The 24,292-nt window shown below is 43.0% G+C and overlaps 1 protein-coding gene across 3 annotated transcripts in view; it reads right to left on the bottom strand.

Moving 5' to 3' along the window:
* The window catches only part of ANTXR2 (ANTXR cell adhesion molecule 2), a 236,625-nt gene that overhangs the window by 208,889 nt on the left and 3,444 nt on the right, over positions 1–24,292 (bottom strand). For all 3 annotated transcript variants that reach the window (XM_088452105.1, XM_088452106.1, XM_088452104.1), the window contains one exon: positions 11,576–11,647. In XM_088452105.1, the coding sequence (XP_088308231.1) occupies positions 11,576–11,647 (72 nt within the window). The remainder of the gene's footprint in view (positions 1–11,575; positions 11,648–24,292) is intronic.

Here is a 24,292-nt window from a genome sequence, read left to right on the forward strand (position 1 = left end):
GATTCCGGCATCGATATTCTGACTGCCGACATTCCAACCACTGGGCTGCCAACCATCCTGTGGGAGGGTTTATTTAATGAATGACCAAAACTAACAGTGTCCGTGACCTGTCTATTTTATTTTTTACTGGTGGACAACAGGTGCCAGTGAACCATTAATATCTGAACATGCTGGCACTTTTGGATCAATAAGTGCCATCAATTGCTGGAACTTGTAGGACAACTGTAAAAAACAATATTATTTATCTATTTAATGACAATTAACCCCGCATTCACCACCATCAGGTGTTTGTCCTTCTCGAGGGGGGACCCCATTTCTTTTGTGGGATCCACACTTCCCAAGGGATTCCTGGGCAGCCCAATTTGGGTCTGATTGCTGTTATGGCAGGGGGACCACACGCTGTTTCCCCCTCTGCTATAGCGTAAGCCCCCAGGCTGGTTTAGTCGGTTGTGCTTATTGGAAAATAGAGGGAACCCCACTCAGTCTTTTCCAATACTAGCCTAGGCTCAGAAGTCCAGGGGTGGCTATGTATATGGGGAGGGGCACATATTTTCTTTTTACAGTTTTTATAATTTCTTTACTTTTTATCCTAACAAAGCCTGTACAGATTATTGTGATAAGTACAGTGCTTCACCCAATCTCGATTGCCACAGGCAGGTCTATTGTTTAGGCGGGTATGCCTTAGATTTCAGTTTTTGGTCGGTTGCAAACAGACCATTAGTAAATCTGCGCCGCCTTTACTTATCCATGTAAAAATATTGATAGTTGGTCCGATGTGCTTAACTAATCGACCTTTAGTAAATATATCCCTTAGTTCGCTTACAGTATACAAGTTACTTAGGGTTAGTGTTTTTGCGTGGCTAAGATGCAGTCCATGGCGCACTAAATGGGGCTATTTGGCATGAGTTGTGGATAGGTGTATATGGACACCTTCATGGATATGAAGATAATGGAGAATTGGGATTATAAAGTGAAGAATAAGAACAATTAACTAGTCCTTATTTGCTGCCAGGAAAATATCAAAGACACACACATCAAACATCACAGTTAAAAAGACGCAAGCATTCGGTCGATTCATTCGCATTGCGCATGTGTATGCATCGCAGTGCGCCTGCGCAAACTAGCAATTGCGATGGGAAATGCATTTGCAGAGGCTACGCAGACTCCGAGCACAGTGACTGACAGGAAGTGCTGTTTGTGGGTGGTGACTGGTGGTGGTGATCGGGCGAACGAAGGCGTGTCAGTGTGTTGGGACGGCGTTGCATAAATTACACTGGGGAACAGAAAAAGAAATTTTTTTCTTGCCAAGGATTTAGGATCGATCTGAGAGTACTCACAGGCCCTACTTTTGCATTAGATCTTCGCTATAGCTGAATTGGTACCAGTTTTCAAATTAAATTACAAATTATAAAATTCAATTATTTTCTCCATTTGAAGTACCTTACTAGTCTAGGCCTGCTTTACTTAACAGAATCAACTTAGTTTTGCTTTTTTTAACAACTACCCTTTTTCAACAATAACAAGAATTTGTTTTATTTGTGATAACGTAGCTGGTAGTCACGTTTGAGACACATAACACATTCAAATCTCCTCATTAATCCTAGGAGGAGGCGTGGCCGTGCACTGCTGAGCCTGCTGGGACATCCTCAGACCACAGCCACACCTACTCCCAGCATACAGAGAGGAGCAACACATAACACATTCATATCTCCTCACTAACGCTGGGAGGAGGCGTGGCCGTGCACTGCTGAGCATGCTGGGACATCCTCAGGCCACAGCCACGCCTCCTCCCAGCATACAGAGAGGAGTAACGGAGAGGACCGAGTGACGCAGTTAGCACACCTCCTGTTCCTTTGTGTGGCCCTGTCTCTATCCCACCACAACCAATTTCCCGCCGTTTGGGCTGGTTTTGTTCAGTACATCCTCGGCTTTTGTTGGGAGTTAGCACTGAATGTGTGAAACAAAACGTTTTCGCCATAAAAATTAGTTTTTTCAGAGACAATGTACTGACAACCCTGATGTTATATTTGTGGCAAATATAGTGTTGCAAAAGAAAGAGAAAATATAACTGTATTCGTAAAACAAGCGTATCAGACTTATTTTGGACGTCACATAAGCCAGCAAGACAAGATTTGGTTGCCGCACAAAGTTTGTAAAACCTGGGTGAAATCACTCCACAATTGGAATAAAGGTGATCGGAAAGGACTTAATTACAGCATACCTATGATGTGGTGTGAGCCAAAAAATCACTTGAGTGACTGCTATTATTGTGCAGTAAATATGAAGGGTATAAATCGATTAAGAAACGCAAATGGGAATACCCAAGTATGAATTCTGCAAAACAACCGATACCACATAGCAAAGATTTACCTGTACCATCATTCAGTTCTTTGGGCCTGATTCAGAGCCACTCGCTGTTTGCAAGCGCTCGCTCTGAATCAGAGCAGGGATTTATTTTTTTTCGGCCTCCAGGCCGCTCGCTAAGCTGTGGGTGTGCCACCCCCCCTCCCCGCCTACAAAACGGGGCGAACTGTCACTCACCATCGACAGCCGCCCCGTCTTGTAGCGAGATCCATTGTGACGGAGCTGCCGTCACAGTACGGGTCTCGCGCATGCTTTAGTCGGGGACCATCGACCCGCTTGCGAGCGATGTGCGCTCGTGAGCGGGTCTGAATCAGGCCCTTTGTGCGAAGTTGAATGTGGTGATGTGGAAATGTTAATTTCATCCAATGCAAGTGACAACACAGATGAAAGTGAATTTGAAGAAAGTTCCTTTACTCCAGTCCAAACTAATTTTCTCAAAAGGAACTAAACGATTTAATTCGTTTCTTGAATTTATTGAAAAAAGGAGCTGAGCTTTTAGCATACAGACTTCAAGAAAAGCACTGTCTTGTGCCGGATGTTACTATAACGTTTTATCAAAATAGAGAGCAAGCCATACTGACGTTCTTTAGCCAAGATAACAATCTTGTGTATTGCAGCAATATTTTGGAACTTCTCCAGATGATGGGCTTACCAGAATATCGAGCAGTAGACTGGCGGCTCTTTTTGGATACTTCTAAAAGGAGCTTAAAATGCTTATATTACTGCACAATGGGAACAATTTGCGTTGATTCCTATCGGTCATTCAACAAAACTTAAAGAACAGTATGAAAATATCAAATTAGATTTAGAAAAAATTGCTGATTCTCGGCATCAGTGGTCTGTTTGTGTCGATTTAAAAATGGTAAACTTTCTTCTTGGGCAGCAAAGTGGATATACTATGTATCCTTGTCACATATGCTTATGGGACAGTCGTGCAAAACAAAAGCACTGGCAGCAAACTGTATGGCCTCCAAGAGAAGTTATAACTGTAGGAGAAGCCAACATCATTCATGAGCCCTTAATTGACAGGAAAAAAATCATACTGCCGCCTCTCCATACCAAACTGGGTTTAATAAAACAATTTGTAAAAGCATTGGACAAGTCAGGCGATTGTTTCATGTATATTTGCCAAACATTTCCATCTCTTAGTATTGAAAAACTAAAGGCAGGAATTTTTGACGGCCCACAAATACGGAAACTGGTGAAGGATCCAAATTTTACCACATCTTTGAGTGAAACCGATTTATGTGTCTGTCATTCCAAATTTTGTAGACAATCACAAGGCAGACAACTATCATGAATTAGTCCACAATATGCTAAAATATTTTGAGAAAGTAGGTGCCAACATGAGTATTAAAGTACAATTTTTGTACAGCCATTTAGATCACTTCCCATCCAACCTAGGAGATTTAAGCGAAGAGCAGGGTGAACGGTTCCACCAGGATATTCAGGTAATGGAAGAAAGATATCAAGGAAGGTGGGATCGTCACATGATGGCCGATTACTGTTGGAGTCTGCAGAGGGACTGCACGCAACAAGAATACAAAAGAAAATCCTACAACAAATCGGTTCTCATAGCTTCCTAACACTTAAGTATGTAATTATCCTGTGTCTTTTTATAACATTTTACAAATCAAATTTAATCAGAATGAAAAAAAATATATTTTTAAAATAGTATAATTTAGTTTTTTTAAATATTAAAGACATATGCATATCTCAAAAACTACAGCCAAATGAAAAATAAGCATGGCATATTCATGATCAGGAGCACAAAATTAATCGAAATCGACTCTTAAATCCTTGGCAACAGATTGACTGTTCCCCAGTGTTATCCATTGCAATTCCATACGCAGCCTGAGTCCTCATAGCGTGACCTGAAGTTAGCAATTCCTGAGTGAGGTCTGACCTGCCTTAACTTTGCGTATGTGTCCGATGTTACTCAATGTTACTGATTATTTTGCTATGTTGCCCACGTATACGGATGTGTGTAAGGGGAAGTGAGCGTCCTTATGGTAAGCTGTGATCGCAATGCTATTGCAAACATTTGCATTTCACCGCTAATGTCAGCAACTGCGGTGCCTGCGTTCTAGCAAAATAGCGATCCTTGCTGAATCAGGCCCACAGTACAATATGAAAAATGGAAGAAGTCACACACACAGGGGTATATTTACTAAAGTGAGAGCTTTTTGAAATGGATATGTTGCTCATAGCAACCAATCAGATTCTACTTAAAATTTATCTAGCACCTTCTAGAAGATAATAGCTAGAATCTGATTGGTTGCTATGGGCAACATCTCCACTTCTAAAAACTCTCACTTTAGTAAATTAACCCCACAGAGTAAATATTTTGTTTAAATCTATTCATATGCACATGAGCTGACAAAAAGAAGTTTGTAAGTAAAGTATACGAATGCTTTCTCCTAATGCTGAATGGCCTTTAATAATATTTCAAGCATAAACGTTAAAACATTGCTCAGTTCTCCGACATCTTCAATGTTTAATGTGATTTCAGTTGTCTTGTCCATAATTTGTATTCAGATGCACAATATGAAAATGCATGAACAAGCACAATTCAAAGCTTTAGACAGCGAGAGTGACTGGAACACCAACTGCCGAGTATGCTGAACGCTACTGTGTAGACCCAGTTTTCATTCTGATTTTAACAGTCTTAGTCTAACTCGATAACATACAATGTTTCTGGAAGGCTGGTCACCCTTTAAAACTTGCATACAGCCAGGCATCTGGATAAATGAAGCATAGATTAAGCAAGTCTGACTGCATTTGGCATGCTTCAAAAATAGCCATACAAGATAATTATCAGTTATACAATAGTAGAATTTATCAAGACTGATTGCACTTGGCAGCCACTGCAATGAATTCTGCACGGCACAATGACCCATACTTTTCAAAAAACATTATTATTAATTGAGTATATTGTATATAGGCAGCGTTATATATAAATATATATATATATATATATATATATAAATATATAACAGTGGCACTCACAGGACTTGTAAATAAGACTCAGGACTCCACAGGTCAAGTTCAACGTTTCAGTCCAACGACTTTTATCAAGAACATTTGTTCTTGATAAAAGTCGTTGGACTGAAACGTTGAACTTGACCTGTGGAGTCCTGAGTCTTATTTACGAGTCCTGTGAGTGCCACTGTTGTTTCCATATTTATATTTTGGTCGTGTCAGACCATCGGAGGGCACCCGGGCACGTGTTTCACTTGTTGTGGAGTGCCGACTTCACATATATATATAGAAATGCGATGTCTGTTAAAAAACAGCAACAGGCGGCACTCCACGGACTTTGTAGATGAAGAAAAGTGACTTTATTCGCCAACGTTTCAAGACCTGTGCGGTCTTGTCATCAGGGTGTCACACCCTGATGACAAGACCGCACAGGTCTTGAAACGTTGGCGAATAAAGTCACTTTTCTTCATCTACAAAGTCCGTGGAGTGCCGTCTGTTGCTGTTTTTTAACAGACATCGCATTTCTATATTGTTCTAAGGAAGGCACCCCGGCATTATTATATTGGAATATCGAGTGCCCCTCTACATGTTCTATATATATATATATATATATATATATATACACCCATTTAGTTATTTTTGCTATACATATTTTATGTGTATTATGTACATTGTATAATATGTGAGGTGATATAATCTGATTGCAGAGTGCAGTTAAATTATGACTTGCGGCCTGATTCAGTAAAGATCGCAGCTGCGATATGCGATAATTATCCATCTCGGCTCAAAGACAGAGTTTCTTGAGCATCTATACCTATACTTATAGTGTTATATGATCTCACTCTGTTTTTGAGCCGAGATGGATTGGCATGTATGAGCTAGTTTAAAATGTTTATGATGGTTGGGAAAGACTGCATTTTTTCTAACAGTGCTGCATAAAGTCCTATGAGCATTTATATCTACTCTCGTTGTGTGTGATTAACGTGTACCTTAAGAAGCAAGATGTAGTTATTTGTACACTTAGTGCCTTCAGTATCTATATCTATACTTATAGTGTTATACGATTAATATGTATCCCGTGAGGTAAATTGTGATTAATTGATGTGTATAGCCATACTTGAGCCCTGTTCACTGTCCACGGTATATTTATCAGTTTGCGATGCCGCTGTTCATTTTTATTATACTATGTAGTTCATTGTTTATACTAGCACCATGGCAACACTTGGGGACGGGAACCACGTGACGGCTGAGGTGACGGCCAGTGACGTCATCGGCGTGGTCCCGGCCCGGAAGCGTTCATCACTTGTTTGGTGGTATTTGAGGTAAGAGGTTGTTTTAATTATTTCCATCCTGACGAAAGATTCAATTCTGAAACGTTGATTACTAATTGTGGTAGTGAACAGTTCCCTTTTTTGCTATATATGCTATATATATGCTATACTGGTGTGTCTCATGAAGAAAGAAAGAAAGAAAGAAAGAAAGAAAGAAAGAAAGAAAGAAAGAAAGAAAGAAAGAAAGAAAGAAAGAAAGAAAGAAAGAAAGAAGTTCATCCTCCAACGCTCGTGCAAGCCATAGACTTGCCAAAGCTTATTGTTTAGTTGTTCATGCAGAAAGATATGAGTGTGAGAAGGAACTTTTGGAAAAAAGAACAAGCGGGAACTCTTGACAGTATTATGACATTAATTTATAAATTCAATATTTTCCAACAATAATTTGTCGGGATGCTGGCATCTGGATTTTGACCGCTGGCATGCCGAGCGCCATCATCCCGAGCGCCGGCATCCCGAGCGCCGGCATCCCGTACCCATTCCGATCTTTAGACCTGACAGTCCCTGCTATAAGGAGAATCTACCATGGCCATCTTAACGTGTGGACACGATTCTAGGGCCCTTCGAGCAGGGGCAGTCTGGGCATCTACAGAGATTGTGCAGCCATTTGCTCCGTGCATAGGGTAGTGGCTGAGAGGCAGACAAAGAACAATGTTCCCCAGCCACACTGATTGTGAATCACACTTTTAGAGAGACCAGGCAGCATTCTTTACCTGCCTTCCAGTCTGCAGACACAGAGCCAGATTACGGGGAGAAGGGCACTGGGAGAATGTTCCCCTGGGCCCCACTCTCTCAGGGGACAACAAATAATTTAATCACAGCTGCAGTGCAGAGCAGGAACTGCATTGCAAGCTGGAGAAAAGAAGAGGGTGGTGGAGTCCATAATCCTCAATTTACATCATGTGTTTTGTATATTTAAACATTGATTTTGTTGAAAGTATTAATAAATCTAAAGGTTTCATATTATTGACCGCAAATGGCTGGGTAGGGGCCCTACTGCATTGCTTTGACCAGGGCCTACAATGCTGTTAAGATGGCAGTGGAATCAACCTTAGTATATATAGCTTCATGGATGCTCAAATCTGGAAAAACTTACTTAGTCCTAAGGGTCCACAGGGAGACCTTGGGGTGTAGGTGATGGATCAGGAATCCGGGCACCACGCAGTTAAAGCTTTCAGCTCCCAGAATGCACTGGGTCCACTCTCCCTATACACTGCGCCCCCCCCCCTTTCCGAGCCAGAGGCACCTCAGTTCGTAATAAGCTAAAGGCCCGGAAGAGGATACGAGAGAAGGAAGACTGGTACACTCAAGAATCACGTTCTCACACAGAAGGAGACAGAAAACCAGTGACCAATAACATAGCCCATATGATGCCAGGTGCGTCAGGGCGGATGCCCTGTGAACCTTATGGACTTCGAAGAAAGAGAGTTAACAAAGGTAAGTTCTTATCATAACTCTCATTTTCTTCTTCAGGGTCCATATGATCCACAGGGAAACCAGTCCTTTTTAGGGTGGGGACGCTCCTGCGCTGAGAGGAGAATCCGGCGCCCCAAAGGAAGCATCCTGCGAGGAGAAGTTATCAAAGGCGTAGAACCTTAGAAAGGTTTGGACAAAAAACCATATAGCACAAATAAGGAGTCTGATTTCCAAAGGGAACTGGTACAGTCCACATAAATCCTGAGGGCGCGGACCACATCCAAGGAGGCCTCACCTCCCGAGAGGTCTGGTGATTGAAGGGGCGGGACTATAATTTTCTCATTAATGTGGAAACTAGAAACTACTTTAGGAAGGAACTCAGGATGAGTGCGAAGCCCATCTTGCATCAAATCCTCCTCACTTAAGACTGCAGCATGTATTTGCATGATAACAGTATGGGTGCAGATGCCTGTTTGTTACTCTTGCCTTTGCTAGACATAGCTGCAGAATAATATGGCACACAATATGGCACTAGGTATAATGCAACCACCCTGTATGTAGGATACTAGTAGGAATGCAATATACTGGTCCTGTCTCATGCTTGCGTAAGCTGCAGGAACACGCAGCCCAAAATGGCACAGTGCAACGACCAACTGTATGTGACAAACCTCACAAATACTTAGTTCTATATATGTGAGGTACAGGAAAACCCCTGAATACACATGTATGTTAGGGCAAAGTCAGAAAAAAGGGAAAGATATATGCTGACAGTAGAATAGAAAACAGACAGGCAGCGCAGAAATAACATATAACTGTAAACTGGCACTACATTCAACTACACAGACTCAGTGTCTGGTAGGCTACAGAGCTACATACGCAGACCCCAGGGAGAGGTATGTAGGGGGACCGGACCCTGCATATCCCTGAGAGATCTGTGGCTGTGCCTTAAGAAAATGGGCGTGGTCTGAGGAGGAGAGCAGCTCAGGGAAGCAAGACCTCAGGGAAGCGAGACCTCTGTGGAATGGTGCTCTAAACTGGGGAGAGGGGGCGCTATAACGGGGAAGCTGACCTCACCTTGTTGATTTTTACCCACCAGGACGCTGGTTCCTGCACCATGTGTACCCTGGTGGTCTAGTGGATCACGGGGTCCACACTCGGCACCTCCGGTCTGTCCCCTGAGACTGGAGGTATGACTGCCCGCGCAGGTCACCGCGAGCGGTGACCCATCTTACCTGTCGCAGCGCCGGAGGGGTGACGGAGCGGCAGCGCAGATGTCCTTATGGACAGTCTGCTGCTGGGCGCTCTAAGAGTAAAAGTAAATAATAACATCATAAAATAGAAAGCCGTAGGGCTGCCGAAGCAGCCCCATGCCTTAATGGTGACCGACTCCGGCCGGGCACCACCGAAACTGAGGTGCCTCTGGCGTGGGGGCGGGGTATAGGGAGAGTGGACCCAGTGCATCCTGGGAGCTGAAAGCTTTAACTGCGTGGTGCCCGGATTCCTAATCCATCACCTACACCCCAAGGTCTCCCTGTGGAGCCTATGGACCCTGAAGAAGAAAATATATTTTTAATTATTAATGCCCTGGTTTATCTTGTTCAAAGCTGCTTCCTCTTCTGTCTAACCCTTACCCTACCCGGGCTACGTATGTTCTACAGGAATCAGTATGAATGACTGCAGGCCCTAAGGCCGGCGGTTCAAATAGCGACGCCGGCAGACTTGTAGCAGTGAAGATCCCGACAGGGGATTTAGGTAAGTTTAACTAACCCTAATCCTCCCTTAGGGGTGCCTAACCCTAACCTCCCCCTCTAGTGCCTAACCCTAACCCCCCCCCCTAAGTGCCTAAACCTAACCCTCCGTCCCCGCAGCCTAAACCTTAGTCTCCTGGGGGGGTGCCTAACCCTAAATCCTACCCCGGGAGCCCACAAACTAACCCTCCCCCCCTCCCAGCGGCTGTCCAAGCCCGCCGCCTGTCTTACCTTCGTTCGGTATACCGGCGTCGGGCTCCCGGCGTAGGTATAACAAGCGTCAGGATTTCGATGCCTGTCATTAGTACCCTGCCAGGATTTGACAGTCGGGAAGCTGGCAGTCGGCATTTCGACCGTCGGCTCCTGACTGCATCCCGTTCTACTGAGTTAGAAAAATAAAAATAGCTAAATACAGATGCACCCTCATTACAAACACACAATGTTGATTATATAGTGGTATAGGAATGCTGTTTACTAATTGCTAGCTACACATAGGGTCATATAAGGATTTGCTGACTAAAGGTTTTATTGAGGAAGGAGGAAGGAAGAAACGAGGAAGGAACTGTTCTATGACTTGTAATTTGATTAATGAGTTTTATGACATTAGAATAATATTTCTGTATTTGTCTCTGACAAAGGAAAATATAAAGATGAGCCGAAAATATCTTTTGTTACATGTTTGCTGAAACAGCTGAATATGTGACACAACCACAAAGATACATTATAACTTCCAGATGTGAACTATATATAACTTAGGTCAACATAACCACAACTACGTAGATATGTTTATCTGAAATATAACTGCTAACAGAGACAAATTAGACTACTTATCTCTTATTAATATCTTTGCATGAACATGGAATCTTATGGTGATAAATAGTGTTTAAATATTTGAGATAATTAAAATGTACCTTATTTTTCTTTCTTTCTATTTGAGATAATCTAACCAGCAGAGGGTAAAGTGTTGGTGAATGGCTAAAATTAATTTTAATTTCAGCGCAGTTTTAAACTTTAGAAGCTGTAAAGAATGTTTTCAGAAAGCAAGCAAGGCCAAACATCAAACTATGGGGTTTATGTATCAAGCAGTGAAAGCATAAAGTGGACCATTGGAGAAGTTCTCTATAGCAACTAATCAGCTTAAAGTAGCATTTATCAAGTACAGTCTATAAAATAATAGGTAGGAGCTGATTGGTTGCTATGGGCAACTACTCCAGTGGTCCTCATTTCCACACTTTTCAATGCTTGATACATAAACCCCTATATTACTCATATTATATTGTGATATATAGTACTGTATAATGGCAGAACATTAAGGGACTGAATCTGCAAGTATCTGTGCATTTTGGTAAAACCATGTTTCTCTGCAGATGTAAAATTTGCAGAGGATTAGATTGGAAAGGGACATGTCCAAACTCAGAACTTAATTGTAGTGTAAAAATAAGTTGTACAGTATTTGTCGGCTACTGTACATGCAAAAGCTCCCAGTATTTACCCTGCATGCAAAATTAAATAAATATATTTGCACCCCTTACATTGAAACGTGGCTTGTCCAGGTACAAAGCTAATTAATTTATTGCTTTGCTCCCAACTCAGAATCAGGTCCTAAATATGCTTCTAAACTTTTCCAACCTTAAAAAAAAATGTTTCATATTTCCTATAATATAGTGACAGTTACACTTCCAGCGATAAATATTGAACGATTGTAAAACTTGACAAAGATAGAATAAATCACTTTACCTTGAAAATCTTTCTGTGAGCGTCTCCACAAATTTATAGATCTCTTGCCAATAAGCTGCCACACTCCCTGACCTTGAATAAAGAAAACATGTATAATTAGACACAGATTAAAGCTATGTTTTCATTCTGTTCTATTAGGGTATACATATTTACTGTATAAACATAGTATAGATCATATACTTTACAGTCAGTGTATTTAAAGAAATATGGTTGTTTTAGCACAAATGTCATAAAATAAAGTTAACTTAAAACTGTCACTCTGCTCATATCTTATTTTATTCACTACTTTTTTGCCACAGTCAGAAACTAACTAAAACAGTTTGGGGATTATGCAAATATTAGCAATTCACAGAGCTTGAACACTAACATAATTAATGTGGTTTAGTCCAAGACTTGGATAGGATACAGTCTATTTACTAAGCTTTGGATGGAGATAAAGTGAACGCAGATAAAGTACCAGCCAATCAGTGCCTAACTGCCATGTCACAGGCTGTTTGAAAAATGACAGTTAGGAGCTGGTTGGCTGCTAGTTTATCTCTGTTTGCTTTATCTTCATGCAAGGCTTAGTAAATAGACCCTATGGTCACTTCTGCAAAGAAAAGTTGGTGGGAGGAAATTGGCCCGCACATGTGGTTTATATGGTCTTTACTCATTTATTGCATTTTTACTTGCTCCTTAGTAAACAGGGATTGCTTGCCTCATTGCCTGCCTCCCTATTTATTTCTAACGCTCTCTACATTTACAAATGTTCTGGAATCCACCTGTGCAGCTGCAGGTGTGACAACCTTTGCAAGGGTAAAGAGAGGAACAGCTGACATTACCTGAAATTAGAGATGTGTGTGGACCCCTGTGTTTTGGTTTTGGCGAAACCACCCTCAAGTGTTTGGTTTGGTTACGGATTTCTTTAAAAAATTGATAAAAACAGCTAAAATCATGTAACTTGGACCTGATCTTCCTATAGTATTATTAACATCAGTAACATTAATTTCCAGTCACTTCCAGTCAATTTTTACCAATTTTGGCACCTGAAATCACGAGAGAGGGACTTACATGCAATCAACAACAAGCAAGATCCGTTTTTTAGATCCGAGATCCGGCATGCTCGGAACCCCAAAAGTGATGTGAGTCGAGAATTGGTTAGACTCGAAACATCAAAGTTGGGTTGTGTTTGGTTTTCAGCAAACCAAACCTCTCATCTCTACCTGAAATAAACAGAATGTTTTTGGATCCATCTAATCAATATGAAGTGAGAATTTTTATTCAGTTGGCTTACTTTGTCTGCACATCCGAGAAGCGGGGAACGTAAGGGAACAATCTGAAATGTAATTTTTTTCTAGACTGTAAGGGCACAATTCAATAATTTTCTCCAGCAGCTGACCCCCCATCGCACCCAACGGAGCTATTCAATTGTTGCTCTTACCGGGGGGCAAGATCAGCTGCCGGCGTCGGCATTTCAGCTTGCACCCCCCCAGGGGTGGCGAGCTGAAATGCACGAAAAGTCACTTGTTTGGCACTTTTCGCGATCGCGCACAGCACTTTGGTTGGGTTTAGATGGTTTACGCGGCCAAACCCGACCTCTCTGGGCATGATCAGTGCGATAATCTTAATCAATTTAATATTGCCCCTTGATCTCCAGTCACTTTAGACGGGAGATCGGGGGCGAGAAAACAATTGAATTGCGCCCTAAGTATCTTATTGTTAATATTGTTATCAATATTATTTGAATTATTGCATGGCTAGCTTGTCTATTCCAATTTCCCTAAGCTTGACACAGGCACAGCAGACACACACTACACCACATATCACATAAAAATAAACAGTGTGGAAGTTTTCCAGAAATATTTGGATAAGAATACAACTTAGGGTGTGATATGTTGAAGTGCAATATGTTCTTTACTCTCTCTGACAGCAATTTATGTGATGTTGGATTGTTTTAGATTCCAACACTAAAAGAATGCTATTAACATTGTGTGACACTGTACTGTAACAAGAATAAGTACATTCTGGGTCACTGTGGTCTGTAGAGGTAAGCTATTTCCCAAAAGGTGGTGCTCCACATTGGCGGCTTACAAGCTTCTGTAGGTTAAAATCCTCCCCCACAAACTATTGTACATGTCCTGTTATATACTGAGAGTCACAGATTCAAGCCACTGTGCAGTTTGATGAATGCTGGCCAGAGACACGTAATTAGTCACTTTTGCATATAGCTGTTACTATTAAAACCACAACAGCAGAACAGAATGGAATAAGATTGGAGACTGTGGGGTAAATTTACTAAAGTGAGAGTTTTTTAGAAGTGAAGATGTTGCCCATAGCAACCAATCAGATTCTACTTGACATCTAACTTACACCATCTAGAAGATAATTTCTAGAATCTGATTGGTTGCTATGGGCACCATCTCCATTTCTAAAAACTCTCGCTTTAGTAAATTTACCCCTGTGTATCCACAGAAATGGTAATTGTTAGCAGCTAGAAAATAGATTCAGTTTTAATATATAATCCTGTCTCCTGACAATAAGGGCTATATTTAATAAAGTGAGAGTTTTTAGGAGTGGAGATGTTGCCCATAGCAACCAATCAGATTCTACTTAACATTTAACTAGCATCTTCTAAAAGATAATAGTTAGCATCTGATTGGTTGCTATGGGCAACATCTCCACTTCTAAAAACTCTCACTTTAGTAAATTTACCCCTAAGAGAGAAGGACCAGGATACATACTTAGGTCTAGCTAGTAACACCTTTACACTTTTTATTTTCTACACTTTTCACACATTAATACCTACATAAAAAGTGCCTTAGGGGTCTATTTACTAAGCAGTGTTAGGAGACAGAGTGAAAAGTGATAAGAAAGTGATAAGGTGCCAGCCAATCAGCTCCCAACTGTCATCTCACAGGCTGTGTATGAAAAATGATAGTTGGGAGCTGATTGGCTGGCACCTTATCACTTTCTTATCACTTTTCACTCAGTCTCCTAACACTGCTTAGTAACTTGACAAACAGGTTGAACAAGAGTTGATGCAGGCCCACTACTGCATTCTCAAATAATAAAAGTTGGTTTAAAAACTTTAGGGGGAGATTCAATTATCTTTCTGGGCTCTCTAAAGCTGGCCATATACGCTACAATTATCCAGGCGATCAGCCCGATGTCCGTGGATCGCGCTGATAATTGTAGCATGTGTGCGGGGGACCGAGGATTAAATATTGCTCGGACGGCCATGCCGCATTGTCTAGCATGCCCGTCTGATGCGATATTTACGAGGTAAACTGTCGGCCGCATCGGGCAGTGTATGCCCAGCCGCGGCCGACAGACAGACATCTCCTGTGTTCCTTCCCATGGAAGGAACAGCTAAATGTCTCCTCCCCCGGAGGGCGGAGTGCAGATGTAGGGGCTAACACACTGTGAGATATCTCACAGTGTATGCCGCGGACATCTGCGGGTTGGCAGGCTGCCAGATAAAATGTCTTTCGGTCTATCAGGCATTTTATCTGGACGTGTATGCCCAGCTTTAGTAATAGGCGCCCAACTGAGCTATTCAATTGTTGCTCCAGTCGAACACGACTGCAGCGAGTGCCCATTACTTATAACAAGTGCCCAAAAGTACTAAAGTACTGGTTACTGCACCCAAGATACAGACTTTCCGCCAATTTCTGTTCACCATTTCAGGAGGGTGCGAGCAGAAAAATGCGCACCAGCTGCATTCTAGCCCAGATGGAGCAACAATTGAATTGCTCCATCAGGTGCCCATTACTTAAAGCGCTCAAAAAATTGTAATTCCCTCCTTAGAATTCAGAAGTACTTATTTGTAATACTTTAATACTCATTATTAGTACCATAGATTATGGGGTTGATTCAGAGTTGAGGGCAAATCAAAAAGTTACTCCTTTGCAAAACCATGCTGCACTGCATGTAGGGCAGAGGTAATTAGATTTGGGAGGGGCATGTTCTAGTTTAACTCTGAATTGCAAGTAAAGAGAAAGTTGTCTAGCATTTGTGGGCTACATGCAAAAGCAGCCAGTATTTACACTGCATGCAGAAATATAAATGTATTCACACCCCTTGCATTGCAACATGGTTTGTACAGATGCAAAGTTACTCCTTTTCATTTGCTTTGTTTTGTTCCCAACTTAGGCAAGTATCCTATCAGCCGCCGTATATTACCGCGGCTAATTACCTCACCCAGGGCTACCCAATTAGCCCCGATGCTGGCACTTATCTGGGATTTTGTTTTGCCTGCCTCAGGCAGGGGACACTAAATCCACGATAAGAAGCCATTTTTCCCATGATCGCGGTAATGAAAAACGGGGTTTAATTGGATACTCCAAAAAAATCATCAAAAAGACCCAAAAAGCTGTGTAAAAACCCCGTTTTTTTGCATCCGAAAATAGGATACCGGCCTTAAACTCAGCCGCTATATTAGTAAAAGCAAAATGCATGAAAAGACCACGAACATCTAATTTACTTAATGTACACACTGGCATTTGCAGGCATTTCAATTTTATCAATCTGTTTTTTTCTTTTTGTTAAACATTCATGAGGAAACACCGCGCATCTATTTGAGTTTACATTGTGGTCCCATTGAGATTAATGTAAGTTTTCAACTACAGTATGTTGACACTCGTCAGGCAAACAGAAAGTAAGCAACATAACATTTTTTAAAAACTGCTATGCAGCGCAACACAAATTACATGACATAAAAATGCAAATATATGTATTGTCTCATTTGGTACAATGAGGTTCTTTCTACATGCTCTAAAGCCGCATACACGCTAGGCGATATGCTCCATGAGTGATATCGTCTAGTGTTTCCCCAGAACTGCCAGGCTCAATGTCATTAACAACATTGAGCATACACACTGTACGATGTCATTAACGACATTAAGCATACACACTGTATGATATCATTAACGACATTGAGCATACACACTGTACGATATCATTAACGACATTAAGCATACACACTGTACGATATCATTAACGACATTGAGCATACACACTGTACGATGTCATTAACGACATTGAGCATACACACTGTACGATATCATTAACGACATTGAGCATACACACTGTACAATGTCATTAACGACATTGAGCATACACACTGTACGATGTCATTAACGACATTAAGCATACACACTGTACGATGTCATTAACGACATTAAGCATACACACTGTACGATATCATTAACGACATTGAGCATACACACTGTATGATGTCATTAACGACATTAAGCATACACACTGTACGATATCATTAACGACATTGAGCATACACACTGTACGATGTCATTAACGACATTGAGCATACACACTGTACGATATTATTAACGACATTGAGCATACACACTGTACGATGTCATTAACGACATTGAGCATACACACTGTACGATATCATTAACGACATTGAGCTTACACACTGTACGATATCATTAACGACATTGAGCATACACACTGTACGATATCATTAACGATAATGTTCAGTGCCGGCACCCTCCCTCATCCCTGAACATGCACAACCTGACGATATCGTCCAGTTGGCCTGCATGTTCAGGCGATGAAAGATATCGACAACAACCTGCGGGAGCGCGCATCGTTGGTCGTTGACCACATACACACTGACGATGTTGGACGCGATGAACGATATCGTTATCGTTCATATTGTCCAACTTATCATCTAGTGTGTACGCGGCTTTAGGATGTATGATAAATACAGAACATTAATGTCAGTAGGTACGTATGCTAAAAAGAGCAGCTGATATGGAAAGTATGGCTTCATTCTAATATTAGGTAACAATAATGGTACTAATAAAAAGAAGGAAATCTACCATGTGGTCAGTATCTCCAGCTACATAAATTATGCTTACATTTTAAAGTATATTTGCAAAAATATTACTCCTCCAAAAAATACTAGAATCTAAACAAAATGTAAAACAAACAAAACAGTATGAGGCTGGAAATATATTGATTGCTCCAATAGAACCGATACAGTATAGCAAATGTATGAAAATAAATCACAAATAATGAAAGTTAAAAAACATCCAAAAATAAAGTCACCTTGGCAAGGTGACTTTATTTTAAGTACCTATAAATATCTCCAGTCACAAATCTTTATTCACCAGTGCACCCACCAACTAGCAGAAATGAGTCCCATTACAGCAACTCCTGCAGCTGTAGAGTAAGCCACGCTATTGTGAGTCTGTGTCTCTGGTGCAGTAAGCCAAGGTAACAAGCAGCCAATCTACACTCATATCATATGCTTTGATAAGAAAGTGCTCATGTATGGAGGTTGTGTCTGGGAGACTGGAAGCGATGAGGTCATATACTGGAGACACACAAATATAGAGAAGAGCTGAAAGTCTATGGATAAACTAATCATTGTACTAAAAATTCTGCATTATGCGAAACATAATATCTGCATGAATCTAACTTATGTAAGACTACAGCTTCATGTTAATATACAGCTCTGAATCCTACTGCTTTTATTCCACACTCAGTATCCAGTCAACTTGTCGACATTCAGAAAGTCGACAGCTAGAATGTCGACACCATAATGTCAACAGGTCCTGAATGGCGACATTGTCATTAGGTCAACAATCAATATATATACATGCATTTGAATCGACATGGTTAAGATGTCGACATGTTCAGAATGTCTGCATTTAACACATCAACACTAAAATGTCAACATATTTTTTTGTTGATTTTTAAGGTTAGGGTTAGGCTTAGGGTTAGGTTTAGGGGTTAGGTTAAAATAACAAAAATAAGTCAACATTTTGGTGTCGACATAGTAAATTTTAACCATATCGACCTTAACACATGTCTACATATTGTTGACTAAATTACTATGTCGACATTCTGACTGTCGACATTCTGAATATTGACAAGTCATACTAAACCCCCTACACCCCACACCCATAAGCTATTACATTTTAAAGATCACAATTCAAAAGGAAGCATTTTAATTTTCATTCATTAAATAATAAAAAAAAAATTATTGTGGCATTAACATATACAATAACTTGGGCTAGTACAGCAGCACAAACAGGAAAATTAAAATACAGTATCATTTGCAATTGAACCATGTAACAGTGTCAGTCCACACAGTCACAGGACCAGTTCTATGGATGCCATAATGAAACTGGGTGGAATACATCAATGCTAAAAATGTGGTTAAACCCCAAAAATGAAATGAAATTTTGGGTGTTTGACCGCATTTTCCATATGCACCAAACTTCGCTTTCTGGAGCTTGGACCCAATACCAACGCCATCTACAATATAGATGGCATTGCCCTGTGAGGGATCCAATAGGATACTTCCCAGGGTCCCCCACGGCTCGCATATGCGCAGGCCGACGGCTGAGCATGCGCAGAAGGACTCCCAGGTCATGAACCCGGAAGCACCAGCACCACAAAGGACAACTCTTATTGGGAAAGCTGCCCTTTGCTAAAATCATCATGCATACAGAATTACTAAACGCCAGTATGCAATCATTGGCGGGATGCATCGTATCCAAAATGCGATGCTTGATGCATCCCGCCCACTATATGAATGAAAGAATCTGAGCTCTATTCTGCTGCTCAAGCTCTTCTAACCTTGGATGATCATTTAACCATTAACAATCTTTAGTTCTTCAAATACGTTGGTTTAAAGGGGATAAAAAAATGTAGCAGGATTACTGGTTATGAAGAGCTAAAGAATAACAATAAGAATTACATGTGGACAGATCAGAGACAACTCATACATTCAGTTGCTTGCAAGCATTTATTATCTTACAGCTTTATCTTACACTTCTTTACAGAAGAGTATTTCCCTTAGGAGTTGAATCAATTAGCTGATAGGCTCCACTGTAGCCTTGTGCATTATGTTAATGTGCACATTACCGGCACTTAGTAATGAAACATTGCTCATTTTTTATTATTACCTAGCTTCTTATGCTACTACAAGGTACTCCTCATTAAATGCATCAGCCCCTTAAGCTGGGTACACATTCGAGCGATATCCGGCTGATATGCTGTTTCGTAATGACATATCGCCTACACCATTCTGTGTGTACGCATGATTGCACGCTCCCACGGTCGCTAGCGACGGTTGTCAGGTTTGATGTGCTGCACATGTAACCTAGCGATATCACTGGCGGCCAATACATTGTTAATGAATGACATAACAGTGATCGTTCCGTCGTTCATTAAAGTTGTCCAGTGTGGAAGCACAATCACTGTTTATGGGCATTTATTTCGATGTCGGAACGAATGCCTGTCGCTTCAGTGTGTACCCAGCTTAAGAACCGTTACTGCACACATAGCAAAGAGAATAAGGAGACATTAGATGTTAACTGGTTATATTATATAGTATACAGGTCAGAGAACCTGTAAATACTATATTTTAGCGTTCCCGCTAGGCTGTTTTAGCGTTGCGCGGCGCCCTGCCCTCCTTCTGGAGGGCAAAAAGCGCCCTGCCCTCACAGCCTGCGGGTGCCGTCTTTACCCGCGGGACGCAGTGTCCCGTGGGTGGAGAAATGTGCGGTGACCTGGTCACCGCCGGAGAATAGACGCCAGGCGCATGCGCCCGGCATCTATTCTCACTGTCTGCAGCGCTTGGGGGCTGCCCGGCGTGTCTGTAAGAGCCGGGCACGCCCCCAAGTATGACGAAAAGGGGACGCATCTTATAGACACGCCCCCTTTTCATGGCCACGCCCCTTTTTCGGACGCACGTGCGGCGCCTTCGTCTCGTGCACAAAGTGGCCCTCTCTAGCTCCGGCGCCCTGCCTGCCGCCGGAGCTAGAGTGAACACGATTTAATGTATTTGTATACTGTGACAAAAAAGGGGCATGTATACTGGGATTGTAGCACTTTACTGTATGTATTTATTTAAAGACTAAACAATGTAAATACTACTTTATCTTGCATTGTGTACACCTGAAATGGGCCTCATATGTAAGCTTCACCTCACACATACCGCTACTAATCTATCCCTTGCACATCAATCATAAATCACATTTGCTTGTATTTTATCATAGTAGTAAAAGATTCATTCACTGCCCCTAACCTCTGCCTGTTTGTTTGGCTCACTGCTTGCCCCCAACTTTGACCTACTGTATTCACTTTGGCCACTGTTTGCTACTCAAATAAACCACTTTCTTATATACCCCTGCACCAATGCCAGCTCTCGGGCTCTGGCCATCTGGATCCAGCGCTTAGCGCACCCTTACTGATACCATGTGAGAGACTTATCAAAGCTTGGAGAGAGATAAAATGAAGATAAGTACCGACCAATCAGCTCCTAACTGTGACTTTACAGGCTGTGGGGGTAATTCAGTCAGCCGCTAAAAGCAGCTAATACTTTTCACCATCTCAGAGCAGGTGAAAAATTTAGCAAATCCCCTATTTTAGGCTAAATTGTGGGAACTTGGGGCCTGATTCAGACCCGCTCGTGAGCGCTGAGCGCTCGCAACCGAGTCGATGGTGGCCCACAGCGCATGCGCACGACGGAGCCGGCTCCGTCGTGTGCATGCGCGAGACCCGGATAGCGACGGGCAATCCGTCGCTCCGGGTCTCGCACCAAAGGGGGAGTGCTGTCGATGTTGAGTGACAGCATGCCCCCTTTGGTGGGCGGGCCAGGGGGGTGGCTGGCCAGACGGAGGCGTTCCCATGAGAACACCTACCGTCTGGGGCGGCCCCACTGACATCACAAGTGATGTCAGTGGCAAAGCTTTCGGCTCTGTTTGAGCCAAAAGCTCTCTGGGGCTTGCGGCCACGAGAGCCTACCACAAGGGTCTCGTCGCAAGCCCGATGGTCGCGACGGTCTTGACCGCATGGCACACCTCCATATACCGTCATGCTGGGGGTAAAGCCCAGCACTCCGTCACTGGCTGGGCTTCCCCCAGCCCTCTGGGGGTCCGGCACCACTGTACAGCTGCGGCGGTGGGGTCCCCAGCCTCCCGATTTGACCAGCGGGACAGTACTGTCCCGCTGAAATCGGGATGCTGGGTGGCGCCCCTGTGCGACCACACTGGTCGAACACCCCTAGAGTTGGCCCTGCTGATACTTTGGGGTTTATGTATCAAGCAGTAAAAAGCGTGGAGAAGTGGGCCAGTGGAGGAGTTGCCCATAGCAACCAATTAGCTTAGAAGTAGCATTTATCAAGTACAGTCTATAAAATAATGGGTAGGAGCTGACTGGTTATTATGAGCAACTTCTCCACTGGTCCACTTCTCCACATTTTCACAGCTTGATACATAAACCCCAATATCTTAGTTCACTTTATCTCCATCCAAGGCTTAGTAAATAGACACCTAGGAGAGATATAAAGTGGAGAGATTAAGTACCAACTATTCAGCTCCCAACTGACACTTTACAGGCTGTGTTTAAAAAATGGAGCTGATTGTTTGGTACTTTATCACTCTCCACTTTATATCTCTCCAAGGCTTAGTACATCTACCCCCCTGTGAGATAACCTTCTATCTGCCTGCCTCCTTCTGTGTTCCTCCCATCACATTCACTCCGCAATACCCAGAAATAATAAGTACCTACTTAATAGACCTATAAGTATATAGCACTCTAGGGAAACACAACTTGCATGTACGTAACACAATAGGAAAAGACGACTTGCTATAGGTGGTGAAGACCTTGTGAAGTGGTTCTAGGGATCACATTATCTCAACTGGCCTTGCCCTTACAGATAGACTACCTCCTAAGTAGAAACAAATTTCCTTATTAGAAATGGCAATCTCCAACAGTATCGCACTGTGCCATGAAGGGCCCACCGGGTGAATGCAGTGATAGGGGCCCATACTTAGGAGTGTGGCCAGCCTCCACAGAGAGAGAACATGGTCTGGAGGACTCTTAAAAAATATATATATAGTAAATACTACTAGTGCATGCATGATGTACCAGATTAATACCAGCAATGCATTGTAAAAAATATGCCATAGTCCTTTGTAGTATAATGTAACATATGTATAATGTATAATTCAAGTTCACTGTCTGGAACCTTATCCCTAGAGGAAGAGGTGGGCCCTCAGGCAGTGGGGCCCACCCCTGTACCCCTGTGGGCCAGTCCACCTCTCTTCTCCAATACAGTGTAGTCTGCTGACGCCAGTGAGATTTTCATTGTACAAAGTGGAATATTTTCCTGACACCCATAATAAAAGTCAGTATATCTCAAACACATTTTGTTTGGACAATATGGTAATTTTAGGGCCCAGTAAAATTAGTTTCAACATACAAATTGCAACATCTGTGGTCAGGATACATCCCGTCATAGTGAATGTGTACATATGTTTTTTTGTTTCTGAAATGTTTGCCAAAAAGCATCTACAATATTCTAGAGCAGGGGTAGTCAACATTCTTCACTTTGGGGGCCAGATGCCCACATTTCCAGAGTGCCACCTCCATTACAACCTACACTATATACACATTTATAAAAGTAATATATGAGTATTAAAAATGTTAGCGGCTTCCCTGTCACAAAGTTGTGCTTCAGAACTTTGTACTGTTATTGGACAATGAGCAAAACTAACTGTGACAGAGGGGGTCATTCAGACCCGCTCGCGAGCGCAGGACGCTCGCAAGCGGGTCGATGTTGCCCCACTGCGCATGCGCACGACGGAGGGAGCTCCGTCGTGCGCATGCGCGAGACCCGGATAGCGACGGGCTCTCCGTCGCTCCGGGTCTCGCACCAAAGGGGGCATGCTGTCGATGTTAATTGACAGCACGCCCCCTTTGGTGGGCGTGCTGGAGACGTGGCTGCCAGACGGAGGCGTTCCCATGGGAATGCCTACCGTCTGAACCCGGCCCCACTGACATCACTAGTGATGTCAGTGGGAGTGATTTTGGCTCTGATAGAGCCAAAATCACTCCAGGGCTTGCGGCAGCGAGACCCTACCGCAGGGTCTCCGTCGCAAGCCCGATGGTCGCGATGGACTTGACCATCGTGACCATCATCATGGACGCTCACATAAGCTGTGGGTGGTAACCCACAGCTATGCGAGCATCCATAAGGCCGCATCATTTTCATGTAGGAGGGCCCTGATTCAGAGCGAGCGCTCTGGTCAGAGCGTCCGGCTCTGAATCAGGCCCAGAGTTCACTAATCAGAGGTCAAGGTTTTGGTAGGTATGCAGGCCAAACATGCAGGGCCGGTGCAAGGTTTCTAGGCACCCTAGGCAAAACTACTGCCTGTTTCCTGCAACCCCCCCTTAATTCTACTTACCTCTGGTGATTGGTGCTCCGGTGATGTCCTCCGTGGCTCCGGTCAGCTGATCTCCCATCCTGCACTGTGACCCGGTTAGCTGACCAGGTCTCAGTGCAGGAGGGGACACCAGCTGACCGGAGCCACGGAGGACATCACCGGAGCACCAGTCACCGGCCTGAACAGAGGATTTTTTTTTCACAGGTAGCGCTGTGGCTGGAGCCTGGAGGATGGGCTGGCCCGGAGACTGAGGAGACAGACAGTGTGTGTGCAGCACTGTGACACTGCAGTTACGCTGTCTTTCTCAGTCCCTAGTCCCTACTAATAGCTCGGTGGCCGCGGCGGTATACACAAGTGCTGCGGCTGCCAAGCAGACATGGCGGATACCTACAGGGGCGGCCTGGCTGTGCCTGCCACCGGAGTTAGCAAAATTGCGCGGTGGCCGCAACTGGCTTTACTAGTGCCACGGCCGCCGCTTGTAATTTATACAGGGGTCCATTCACATTCACTAACGGGCAGCGCACCGCCC

The sequence above is a fragment of the Taudactylus pleione genome, unplaced genomic scaffold (assembly GCF_031769625.1).
Source record: "Taudactylus pleione unplaced genomic scaffold, aTauple2 ptg000033l, whole genome shotgun sequence".
Taxonomy (NCBI): Eukaryota; Metazoa; Chordata; class Amphibia; order Anura; family Myobatrachidae; genus Taudactylus; species Taudactylus pleione.